Source organism: Cavia porcellus, unplaced genomic scaffold (genome assembly GCF_034190915.1).
Source record: "Cavia porcellus strain 051 isolate PalLab524CR breed Dunkin Hartley unplaced genomic scaffold, mCavPor4.1 scaffold_5, whole genome shotgun sequence".
In the NCBI taxonomy this organism is placed as follows: Eukaryota; Metazoa; Chordata; class Mammalia; order Rodentia; family Caviidae; genus Cavia; species Cavia porcellus.
Window position 1 is genome coordinate 24683151 of NW_026947488.1, and position 12910 is coordinate 24696060.

General features: G+C 47.3%; 1 protein-coding gene across 3 annotated transcripts in view; it reads left to right on the plus strand.

The window, feature by feature from the left end:
* Mtcl2 (microtubule crosslinking factor 2) overlaps nt 1-12910 on the plus strand; it is a 70109-nt gene that overhangs the window by 20792 nt on the left and 36407 nt on the right. For all 3 annotated transcript variants that reach the window (XR_010047398.1, XM_063248386.1, XM_063248385.1), the window contains exon 3: nt 4342-4500. Coding sequence is in view for 2 of the 3 variants with exons in the window: in XM_063248386.1 (XP_063104456.1) it covers nt 4342-4500 (159 nt within the window). In the remaining variant the exon portion in view is untranslated. The remainder of the gene's footprint in view (nt 1-4341; nt 4501-12910) is intronic.

A 12910-nucleotide genomic window follows, 5' to 3' on the forward strand; every position in this document is an offset into this window, starting at 1 on the left:
CTCTGTTGTCTTGACTGTGCACGGTGGGGTCACACAGGAGGAAACTGACCACAGAAAGGACAAGGCTCCAAGGCCAAACAGCACCTCTCTCTGCCAGGGCAGGGCAGCTCCCAGGGTAGCTGACTGTTAAAATGCTTAGGTTCCAAGCACTTCTGGGCTCTGTGGCTGTGGCATCCGTTGAGCCCAAGAATTCAAGGCCAGCCTTGGCAACAGACATGCTATCTGGGAAAAAAAAATCCAAGCACAGGGCTGGGCAGGAAGAGTAGTAGCGAAGTCAGGGGAGAGGGTGGTTGAGGGGAGAATGGGTTGGTGGGGTCACAGTTGAGCTGAACTCAGACAAAGTGTGGGCCTGGGTTGCTGAGGAGTTCTAGGAGGGACACACAAAGTCAGACTGAAGAGAGATGGAGAAGAGGGGTGGAGGACAGGCTGAAGCCCTTGCTGTGGCTGGCTCAGCCTTCCTGAGGGGCGGGGCGAGAGCAGCTGGTGAGTGGTGGGGTGTCTGTGTGTGTGTGTGTGTGTGTGTGTGTGTGTGTAAGGGAGTGGTTCTCTGGAGTGGGGCGGAGGGGCGGCCCCTTCTGTTGAAATTTGAACTAGCCAATCAGCATCAGCCTTTCCCCCTCCCCTCCTCCCTCTGCCCACCCTGCAGCTGCAGCGTTGAGCTCATCCTCTGGCCTCTGCCTGAACTGGCCACCTCTGGCCCCCACCCTTCTCCCAGGATTCAGGATGTTCCAGGGCCTTTTTAGAAGTCCTTGGAACGCTGACTTCCCTGGCATCTCCTGCAAGGATTAGATGGCCCTGGTCAGGGAGGCTCCCTGTCAGTATCATGTTTCCTTTCTAGGATACCAGCGTTGGAGAATATGTTCTAGCTTTGGATTTAATTCCTGGGTGACCCATGCAGGCTGCCAGCCACTTCTTTGCACCTCAGTGTTCATCTATAAAATGAGATCACATTCTCACTTTCCTGGGGTTTTGGGGACAATTCAGTGACACACAGCCCAGAATGCTGGCTGCCCAGGGGATGTTCCATAGCAGTAGTTCCCATCCCTCTCCTTAAGGGTCAGAGTGGGGAACATCTTGAAACCTGAGGACCAGGAGTCAGTGTGCTCAGGACCTGGGGACCAGTAGGTAGTGTTTGGCAGAAGCTGGACTGGGCACTGTAAACAGTGACCTCATGGCTGAGCGCATTTGTTTGTGCTTTGGGGATTTGCCCTGGTTTCCGGAAGCTGCAGCTGCCTCCCCTCCCCTGGTATCTCAGGACTGCTACTTTGGGGGGTAGCTGAGAGAGTCAAAGGAGACAAATGCCTAGGGCCCTTCACGTACTTGACATAATAAACCCACTCTTGGTACTTATTAGAATTTTTATAGTAATCTGATGTGTCTTCTAGCTTTGTTCCTGTAGCAGGCTCAGATTGAGAGCAAGATTTTATAGATGACCCACTGGATTTTAAATGTTGGTTTGGTAGTTTCCTAACTATGTGACCTTGGTCAAATGACCTTTCCTTTCTGCGCCTCAGCATGGAGATAATAATCAAAGTGCTTGAGGTGGTTTATTGACAATGAAAGAGGTTTATTGACAATGAAAGAGCACATGGGAAATGCTAGCTGGTTCTTGTGTACATCACCTTGGAAGGTTCAGGATCCAGGACCACTGAGGATTGGGGAGGGGAAAGAACAGCCCAGGCTACTGCTTCCTGCTCCCCGGTTTGGCAGCAGGGGTGCTCTTTGCTCCCGTTGGCTTCCATGGGGGACATGGCACTATAGGGCTTGGTGCCATGGACTCTTGTCCAAGTGGGAATTCTAGAAGCTGCCCAGGCGGCCTTTCTTGACTGCATAGCCCTGGGGATGTGGGGCACAAGGTGACACAATTCTATGGAAAGGGCACGAAGGAGTTTACTTGGATCATTATTTCTTGGTGGGGACCTGGTAGCCTCCCCAAGTGGTGACAGTGGTGGAGGTGGGGTAGTGCCCTTGGTAGGGCGGAGCCAGTCCTGGTGGGAGCGAGTTTGGGAGAGGACAGTGGAGGGCAAGGGCTGCTCCCCATCTGCATTGAGTCACTCCCGTTCCTTCGCTTTCCTTTGTTGGAGCTGAGACTTGTTTGTTTATCCAGTGAGCATTTATTGGAACACCGAGATATGAGTGGGCACTTCCATGCATGGTTTGGAGCCTTGATTTCTTTCCCTCATCATTTCTGTCCCTGCTGCCAAAGACGAATGAGTGAATGAAATGGGATCGGGACAGAGGCTTCCTAGGTGACCTAATAGCCTTGAACTGGGGGTTATAGCCAGGAGTGTAGGGTTGAGCATGTCTAGCATAAGTCCTAGACTTGGGGTAAGGTGGATAAAATGAACACATAGCTAAGCCAGTAATTTTTTGAAGGTGGAGTCTTACTACATTGCCCAGACCTGGCCTTGAGCTCATGATCCTCCTGCCCCCTCTTGAATAGTTACAGGCATCCACCATGGCACCCAGCCAAAGCAGTAATCTTGGCAGCTCATTAAAAATCCTGGTATTCATGCCACCTTGAACTTGTGGCCTTTCAGCCACTCTGCATAGTTCCTAAGTATTTCACATAATCAAAAATGAGTCAGCCAAGTTCATGAAACTGAAATTAACTCAACTTTTATAATTCATTGAAAAACATTAATTATTTAAAAAAAAAAAACTTATATTTTTGAGTGCATCCTGTATTCCAGCTGCCCACCTAAGCATTATCATCACGGCATCCTATCTCCTTTCACCACTGGCCAGACTGACCTCAGATATTAAACATTTGTCTCAGGTCACACAGCCCACTGTTAATGCATCCAGGCTTAAATCTGGTTTTCCCTTTGCAAATCCCTGTTCCAACACTGATGGATTGTTAACCCCACTTTAGGATGAGGAAGGTTTGATGACCCAGAGATGCTGTGAAGGAGCTCCTGGGCCAGAAGCCCAAGATGATCTTTGGGGACAGAGGGGACACTGGGCAGTGGGGTGGGGGGAGGAGTAGTGGCTGGTTTCCTTTCTGGTTGCTGTTTTTCCTGGCCTGCCTTGCACACTGCCAAGGGGTCTGTGCTGTGCTGGGTTTGGGCCTAGGCAGAAGGCAGAGCTGGGGAGGGCCCTCTTCCCTTCTGGCAGAGAGGAGGTACCACAGTCATTTCCGATACTGGCAGGCATAGGGTGCTGGGCTGTTTGCCCCATACGTGAGTCCTGTTGCCCAAGCCTTAATGCCCCTGGAGGAGCCCCAGTTATGCTGACTCACTCCTCAGCCAAACTCCTAAGCTCAGCTCCCACTTGCTATGTCTGACCCTGAGCAAGTTACTTCTATCCTGAGCCTCAGTTTCCCTGTCAGTAAAATGGGAACAGGAACCTGTAGGTTATCTAACAAATAGCTGCCTAGCAATGAAGACTGGTTGAAATTTTACAACTCAAAAGTCTTTGTTCTTCCCCTTGATCACCTCCCTGGCCTATCACACCCAGCCAGCAGGCGACAGGAAAGAGGGCGTCTTCCTGGAATTGGGTGCTTTTGCTGCAGAGGCGTGGAGCTAATACTGGGACTGAGCTCTGTCAGCTCTGTCAAGAGGGATGGCTTGGACACCTGCCCAACTTTTGTCATTTCGGGCATGTTCTACATCCCAGACAGTTGGAAACAGGCCTCAGGGTCACTGTGACCTCCAGCAAGTCAATGCCCCTCTCTGGACATCAGCTTTTCGGAGTGGCAGCCCTTGCTCACGTGGCACTAAGTGTGGCAGGCACCAAGCCGAGGCTTCATGTGCACACATGATTCGAGCCTCCTGTCGGTCCTGTTACTGCTGTGCTCATTCCCAACTGAGGGACCAGAGTCTCAGAGCTGGGAAGTGACTCGCCCTGGGTTGTGCACCACCCATCTTGCTCTGTCTGGGCTTCCTCAGCTCATGCCCTTCCTGAAGATGCACTCCGGCCCCATGATAGGCTCTTGTGAGGATGGACCCAGGAGTGGCTAGGCCAGGTCCTAGGAAGCATTAAAAGCCCCAAGCAAATAAGCAGCTCTTCCTAAGAACAGACAGGACCATTATAGCTTTTGGGAGCATGCAGTGCCTGAATTTGGGTTTTAGGTGTGTGGCCTCCTAGAAGCATGACTCTTGGTGAGTTTGGGAGTCCCTCTGTGTGTCAGTTTCCTCATTTACTAACAGGTGTGGTAAAATAGCCTGCCTGCCTCCTAAGCCTCCTAGTTATTGTGGGGCCAATTGGGAAGTGTGGAGAAGCCCTAGGAACTGCCTCCCTGCTCTGCAGGGACAGTCAGTGCGATTGCTATGTGGGGTTGTCATCTGAGCTGGTTCCCTCCGGCCCGTTCACACCCTCCTCACCCTCACCCCGGCCCAGGTCTCCAAGGACATCTCCATGCGGCTGCACAAGGAGCTCGAGGTGGTGGAGAAGAAGCGGGCACGACTAGAAGAAGAGAACGAGGAGCTTCGGCAGCGGCTCATCGAGACCGAGCTGGCCAAGCAGGTGCTGCAGACAGAGCTAGAACGGCCGAGAGAGGTGAGAGTGTGCCCGGCAGCAGGCTGTTCATCCCGTCCTTCCTCCGGCGTGCATTTCCTGAGCACCTGGTGTGTATACTCTACTGGTCAGTAAGGATCCAGCAGTGAACGAAATGCACCTAGTCCTGTCCTCAAGGAGCTAAATAAGCATGAGTCAGTCACCCATCAAAGAACCTCAGCCTCTGGAGGATTTGCGGAAAACACATGAAACAGTGCCCTGCATAAGGTTCTTTCCTTTGTGCCTCAGTTTCCTAACCTGTGAAATGGGCAGTAGTGCCCTAGTCATTGTGAGAGCCAACTGGGATAGTGTGGAGAAACCCTTGAAACTTTCAGGCACTGCCACTGGCTGTGGGATGAGTGCTGGACCTGGGTTTCTGGCATGCTTCTGGGTACCAGATGCTTCCTGAATGCGACCTCAGGCACCATCCTTGCTCACACCAGATCCTCCTCCTGGCATACCCTGTCCTCTACTGTGTGATGTCTACATCATGCTTGCTGGGTCATCTTCAATAGCTCCTGAGAGAGGGAGGCTTGTCCTCAAGTCCAGAGTGCCCTTTAAAGCCTGGAGTCCAGGATCTGTGCCCCAGAGGCACAGCTCAGCTAGGCTGATTGGCTGCTTAGGGGTATTCTAGGCTTGTACATTCTTCTGGGGCACACTCAGTACGGTAGGTTTGTTGAGGGCACATATGACAGCAGCCCAAGACAGGGGTGCAAAGCTCTGAGAACAGAGCAGGCCTCACTGCCCTTCCCACTGGGTGTGTTGGTGCCAGTGTCTCCTGCCCTCCTTCAAACAGACAGTATTGCTGCCACCCTTGATGGTGAAAAGGGGAACAGTTCTATTTTTATTTTACTTTTTAGCATTTTTTATTAGTACATAATTGTTATACATATTGATCACATTCATCATAGGGAATATAATATGTCTTCATTCTTTTCTTCCTATTCCCCTCTCCTCCCTTCAACTCTCCTTCCTGGAAGACAGTTTTAGAAAGTACCTTGGGGTTCAGCCTGTTCCTCTTTTTTTCTTTTAGCCTGTTCCTCTTGTATGGGTGGGGAAACTGAGACCCAGAGAAGAATAGCTTGGTGAATTTACACAGCTTTCCTTAGTGGAGCTGAAGCTGCTTTTCCTCCTCAAGTCTTTCGTCCTCTGTGATGTCAGGATAATAATAGTACTCAACTTGTGAAGCTGTTTGGATCTTTAATAAGATTGCATAATCAGAGAGGCTGGGGGTACAGCCCGGTGGTACAGAGCTTGCTTATGAGGCTTTCAGTTTTTGTTCTATTTTGCTTTTGCCAGTGTCTTTATGTCCGCTGGCCTTGGCAGGGTTCAGGTGGCCTCCTGCTTCAGCCTTCTGACCGTCTGAGACTATACTTGCCCAACTAGAGCGTGTTTTTAGTCCCGAGGTTCAGTCTCCTGCACACAAAAGGAAAAGTTAAAAAGAATGAAGTAGTATGGCAGTGCCTCAAAAATTCAACATAAAATTAGCCATAAAATTAAACATAGAGTTCTAGTTCTAGGTTTTTAGCCTAAATTGAAAGCAAAGACTTGAAGAGACAGCTGTACCCCTATCCGTAGTAGCATTATTCAGAATACCGAAAGAGAGAAGCAACCCAATGTCCATCAGCAGCTGGATGAATAAACGAAGTGTGGTTTTGCCTACAGTGGACGATTGATTACTTTGAAGAATGAAAGAAGTATGGATAAGACTTGAAAACATTAGGCTAAGTGAAATAAACTAGGCAGAAAAGTACAAATACTGACTCCACCTCTAGGAGGTAAGTAGAGTAGTTAAATTTGTACAGACAAATAAAATAGAGACTTTCAGGGCTGCAGGGAGTGAGGACTTTCTTTCAATTTGGAGTTATAAAATAAAAAGTTTTTGGAGACAGATAGTGGTTATGGTTGCAAAGTGTGAGTGTACTTATGGCCAGTAAGCTAGATACTTAAAAATGGTTCAGTCTGGGGATGCAAAAGCATGTACTTAATGTATGCAGGACCCTGGGTTCAATCTCCAGAACTAAAAACAGCAATAACAACCAAGAAGGTTAAAGTTGTTAAATTTGATGTAACAAATTACCAAAAGAAAAAATGGCTACAATGGTAAAATTTATATTGTATTATATATTCTGTTCCATGTTAAAAAAGAAAATACGTTCTGAACATTACTACTTATTTTTATTTTTATTTTTTGGTACTGGGAATTGAACTCAGGACCTCATGCTTGCCAGGCAGGTGTTTTGCCACTGAGTTGTATCTCCAGCCCCTGAGGAACATTATTAAGAGAAGGAAGTTACGGAACTGTACTCACTATGTTATTATTTTACTGGTTATTTTGTTTTGTTTTGTTTTGGTCTTTTTCCTTTTTATCGGTACTGGGGATCGAACTGACGACTGCCTGCTTGCAAGGCAGGTGCTTATGCCACCGAGCTAAATCTCCAGCCCCCTTACTGGTTATTTTGAAAAGCCATATGTGCAGAATGGTTTTGAGTCATGTGTGTTTGCGTGTGAATGCACAGCAGAAGTCTGGTTGAGGAATTAAAATTGATAGAGGAAAAGAGAAAATGACTTCAGTTTTTTTTTTTTTTTTTTTTTTGTCTTTTTCTTTTTTATCGATACTGGGGATCGAACTCATGACTGCCTGCTTGCAAGGCAGGCGCTTTTGCTGCTGAGCTAAATTCCTAGTCCCTGTTTTGTTTTTTTTAGACAGGGTCTTGCTATGTTGTTCAGCTGGCTTTGAACTCACTATGTAGCCCATGTTGGTCTCTAACTCTCAGCAATCCCACTACCTCAGCCTCCCCAGTGCTGAGCTTACATGGCATGCACCACCACATCTGGCAGCTTTTGCTTCTTCTTAGTCCATTAATTCTGGTTTGTTTGTTTTTTTTTTTTCTTCTCTTTTTTGAGACGGGGTCTTGCTATGCAGTTCAGGCTGGCCCTGAGCTCACTTTGTAGTCTAGGCTGGTCTCGAACTCGCAACAATCCTGCCACCTCAGCCTCCCGAGTGCTGGGATTACAGGCATGAGCCACCACGCCCTAATTCTGTTTTTCACTTTTTGTAGTACTAGGAATTGAATCTAGGATCTTTGGGTATGCTTAGTCATGGAGCTACACCCCAGACCAGGTTAGAAGTTTTTTTTAATAAGAAGATGATACTTAGGCAAGCATAGTGTGCCTCTCATCCAATCTACTGGGAAGACTAAAATAAGAGGATTGCTTGAGCCCAGGAACTCAAGGCCAGCCTGGGCAGCAAACTTCATTTCAAAAACAGAAAAGATGAGCATAGTGGTGCATGCCTGTGATTCCAGCACTCTGAGAGGCTGTGGCAGGAGGATTAAAAGTTCAAACCCAGGATGGGCAATTAAGTGACTTAGGAGACCGGATCTTGACATAAAAGAGAGTTGGGTCCTGGGTTCGATCCCCAGTACTGAAAAGAAGGAAGGCCAGATGTGGTGGTGTAATCCCACCATGAGGGAGCTGGAGGCAGGAGGATCATCATGAGTTCAAGGCCAGGTGGGCTTCAGAAGTGAGTTCAAGGCCAGTCTGGACTATATGGTGAGACCCTGTCTCAGAAAAAAAAAAAAGGGCTGGGCTTTAGCTCAGAGGTGTAAATGCCTGCTTGGCAAACATGAAGTCATGGTTTTGATCCCTGGTACAAAAAAAGAAAAGAAAAGGGAAGAAGGAAATGTACTTGGCATTGGAATTTAAAATTTTAACTGTAAGAGCCCTGTTGGAGCCTGGCACTGAGCAGATGCTGAAGAAACCCTGGTTCACTCTCCTTTAGATGTGAAGGCGGCTAGTCTAACCCTTCTGATACAGCCATGGCGTCTTAGAATCATGTGCAGGAGGCTGGAGCCTGTGTTTATTCACTGTTTGTCCTCTCCTCCTCCCTCTCTTTCCTGACATGGTTTCCTTGGAAACCAGGGTCCTTCAGCAGTTCTTCTGCCAGAGCTGCAATCCTATCATGGAGATCTGCCTTTGCTATCCTGACAGGTTGCTGAGGTGATGCTGTCACCCAACAGGGAACGGGAGCCCCAGGCCTGAGCTGATGTGGTTACCATGGAGACAGCTCTTGGCAAGCTGGAAGGGAGGCAGCATGCCCTCACGGAGCTCTGCGGTGACACTGTGGCCCAGCTGGGCTGCTGCTCAAGAACCAACACCAGCCTCTCCTGTCCAGTCTCGTTCCCCATCCTGCTATTTTGGGCAGAAAGCCAGGGTCCATGTTGATGTGATCTGGAACACAGCTGCTGTGTCTGAACTTTAACTTGTACCAGGCACTGCTCTCTCCACTGTGCCCACACACATGAGGCTGGGGTTTCCACTGTGTCAGTTCTAATCTTTACTTGGCTTTTTGTGTGTGTGTGTGATACTGGGGGTTGAACCCAAAGGACTTACGCATGTTAGGCAAATGGTCTACCACTGACTATATCCTCAGACACTTGGGCGTTTTTAAATTTAATTTAATTCACAGACTATACAGTTCACCATTTTAAAGTGCATTCAAGGGTTTTCTTTTCTTTTTTTCTTAGTATATTTGTGATATTGAGCAAGTATCACCATAATCTAATTCCTGAACATTTCATTTGCCTCAAATGTAATCTCATAACTGTTGGAAATCACTTCCTGCTCCCATATCCCTCCAGCTCCTGGCAACCGCTAAACCACTTTCTGACTGTGTTTGTCTGTTCTGGACATTTCATTCAAATGGAATCATGCAACATGTAATCTTGGGTGACAGGCTTCTTTTACTTAGCACAAAGCTTTCAGGGTTTAGCTGTCCATGTTGAACCCTGTTTCAGATCCTCATTAGTTTTCATGACTGAATAATAATCCATTGTGTGGATAGACTATATCATACTTGTTTGTCGTCAGTTGATGGACGTCTGGAATGTTTCCACTTTGGTGCTATTGTAAATAATGGTGCCATGAATTTTCACATTCAAGTTTCTAAGAATATGGGTTTTCAGTTCTCTTGGGTATGTATCTAGGAGTAGAATTGCCATATATTAGTGGGGCTGAGGGAAGACAAAGGTAGGACTTAAACCCAAGATTCTACACCTCTTTCTTTTTTTTTTTTTTTTTTTTTTTTTTTTTGTTGGTATTGGGGATCAAACTCATGACCTCTCACAGGCAAGGACTTGAGCCACTGAGCTAAATCCCTGGCCCTTCTGGGGGAGTTTTCTAGGACCTTTGCATGTTTTTGTCTAGCATACGTCTCTCATCCAGATTTCCCACCCCATGGCATAGGAATAGTACTGACCATGGTGCCTGACTCCGGGGGTTCCAGTTCTAGTTCTGCTGTCTTCTACTATAGCTTAGCCCTGATCTGTGTGCTGCAGGGTATAAACCCAGACTCAGAACCACACAGGCCCAGGTGGGAATCCTGGCTTTGCCATTTACTTGCAAGTGGTTGTTACCTTGAGCAAATCATACAAGTGTTCCATGTTTCTGTTTATTTATAAGATGGGAATATTTATTCTTACTCTCAGAGGTGTTTGTGAGGATGAAATGGAGCAAGCAGGGAAAGTGCTCAGTATAGAATCAGAATGGCTTGTTCAATACAGAACAGAGCATATTGTCATTGTTACCATCACAACCACCGTGCTGGCTGTGGACCTGGAGGAGCCTTTGCCTAGTTAAATCAATATGTTTCTGCTGCCCTGCCGCCCAAGAAGAGCTGTCTGTGTTGAGCTGCCTTTTGCTGTGGGAGGAGCAGCTATGTTGCAAACCATTGCCTGCAGTTGGCACTGTCCCATTTTCACAGTGACATTTGATTTGGGGCTCTTTGGCTACGCCCTCCCTAAGGTGGTCCCTTACCCAGGAGCCACAAAGCCTGTCTTGCCTGGCTTTTCAGCGATTCTGGAAGAAAGCCTCAGTCTTTGAAGGCCACTCCCATACTGAGTCCCTCCTGGAATCCGTTTGCACACTACAAACTTTTCAGGGAGACCTTTCTGTGTGCACACCCATACAGACCCATTTGGTGAAAATTTGCCTAGCTGTTTTGACAGCAGGCTCACTTTGGTCCTCTGAAGGTTGGCCTCTGAGTCATGGCAGCAGCATAGAAGGTGCTGTGATGGACAGAGAGCCCCTCAGAACAGCTCAGGCAGCTCAGGGCTTCTGGGGACAAGAAAGCTTAGGGTTCAGTAACACTGGTCAGACCAGGGTTGCTCAAAGGTGCCACCCCGGCTGCTTGAAGGTGGCTTTGTGAGTTGCCAGCAGGTGGGGAAGGAAGGTCTTGCTGCCTGTTGGCCTGGGTCCTTCCCTGTGCCATCCTGCCTTCCAGGGGCCCAGGGCCAGAACATCTGCCCTCAGGGATTCCACAAAGGGACTCTAACAGGCCTTGGCTCCCTCAAAGGGTGCATAGCCCCAGCCGCCTGGCCAGCTGCTGCCTGCAGAGGGGAGGGAGGTCTGTGTTCTCTGAGCCTGCCTTGTTTTCCCTCCAGAGCGGGCACAGCCACATGGCAGCCCAGCCAGCTTTGATGTGGTGGGGGAGGGCCAGGTCTAAGGCCAAATGACCGAGCCCCTGGGCCCCAAGAGCCCTACTTGGCCTCTCCTTTCCCACCGTATCCCTTGGGGGTGAGGTTCAAACCCCTCACCTTCCTGCACCTCTCCACTGCCTCAGTAGTGTTCAGTGACTCCTGGGGAAAGAACATTTAAAAAACAAGTTATGACTTTGTTTTCCCCCAACAGGTGGTGGTACATGCTTAGCTGGGAAAGATTAGAAAGTACAGCAAGCTGGAAGGAAGTAAACTCACCTAGAATCCAGTATTCGGAGGGAATGTCTATTTGAGTGGCAAATTGTATTTCCAATAAGTTTTTCTTTGCCTACATATTAATGTATTTTAATGTATGTGTATAAATGTAATTTTTACGTCAAATAAGTAATATAAACTCAAAGAAGCAAAAGTCTCATTACAGAAGCACATAAATGCATGCCTGGCATACCTTTCCGGAAAGTAACCAGCAGCTCTGGTTACATTGGCTGCCTCGGGGCAGGAGAGCTGGGGCTGGGCTCCTGCTGTTCCTTGTCGTGCTCTGAACTGGACGTCTACTCAAAAGTGATAGAACCAGTAAAACCATACATAAAAGGAGAAAGCCATCCCTATCACCTCCCTCATTCTGCTTCTCTGTCTCACCCACGATTAACGGTTTGCTTTTTGTCTCTCCGGGTCTCTTCTCTGTGCTCAGACAGTGCACACTCTTGTTTTTTGTTTTTAAATAAAGATTGAGTTGTATTGTGTACACTGTTTCTGTAATGTGCAGGATCACATAGCATGGATGGAGACTTTTTTTAAAATACTAGATGTTTTGTTTTCCTCTGCCTAAGTGCTTATTATAAAATCAAGGATCACAGAATCAAATAAGCATAAAAAGGAAAGTCCAAAACAGCACCCTGTATTTCAGTATCTTTAAACACAGAGCCAGAGTCTAAAAGAAGCTTCCTATGGGCTTTTCACAGTGCCCTCAGGGAGGTTAGGACCCAGAGGCTTCAAAAAGGGGCACTTTATCTGCTCAGTGTACATTTTTTTTTTTTTACAGTGAAAATGTATTGTTGTGTTTTAATTGATTTTTTTTTTTTAAATTTTGAAGTTGGAAAAAAATAAAATAAAATGTTGTAGTTGGATACAGTATTGTATGCCTGAGATTCCAGCACTCTAGGACGTTCAGGCAAGAGGATCCCAAGTTCCAGTCCAGGCTGGCCAACTTACTGAGACCCTGTCTCAAAATAAAAAGAATTGAGGATGTAGCTCAGTACAAAGGCCCCAGGTTCAATCCCCAATACCACACACACACTGTGGTATTGAACTTGGGTCCTTGCACTTACCAGGCAGGTGCTTATGCTGCTGTATCCCTGACCCACACATACCATTAAAAATTTTTTTAAAAGAAAAACTCTAGAAGACTATGTTCCCCATCTTTCTCTCAAAAATAAAAAATAACATAAAAACTAAAGTGGTGGGGAAAAGTGCAAGTGCCCAGTGTCTTCAACGTGCCAGCCTCCTCTGTAGCACTCTTTATCCCCACAAGCGTGCTAACACACATGTGTTTCTGTATTAATGATAAAGGCTGTCAGGTTTAGTAACAGTTACTACAGAGATGTAATTCACACATTGGGAAGTTTATGGAGGTTGTCTTTTTTCTCTTTATTTTACAGTAATAGGCCTCATGCATGCTTGGCAGGTGCAGCATCACTGAGCTAAACTCCCAGCCCGTTTATCTTTTAAAGTGCACAGTTCCATAGTTCTTAGTGCATTCAAAGAGTTGTGCAACCATCACCACTCTCATTCCAGGACACCTTTGTCAACCCTAAAAGAAACCTCTCATTTCCCGCTCCATCCTTCCTTGGCTCTTGCTGTCATTAATCTACTCCCTGCCTGGTGGGTTTGCCTCCTTTGGACATTTCATGGAAATG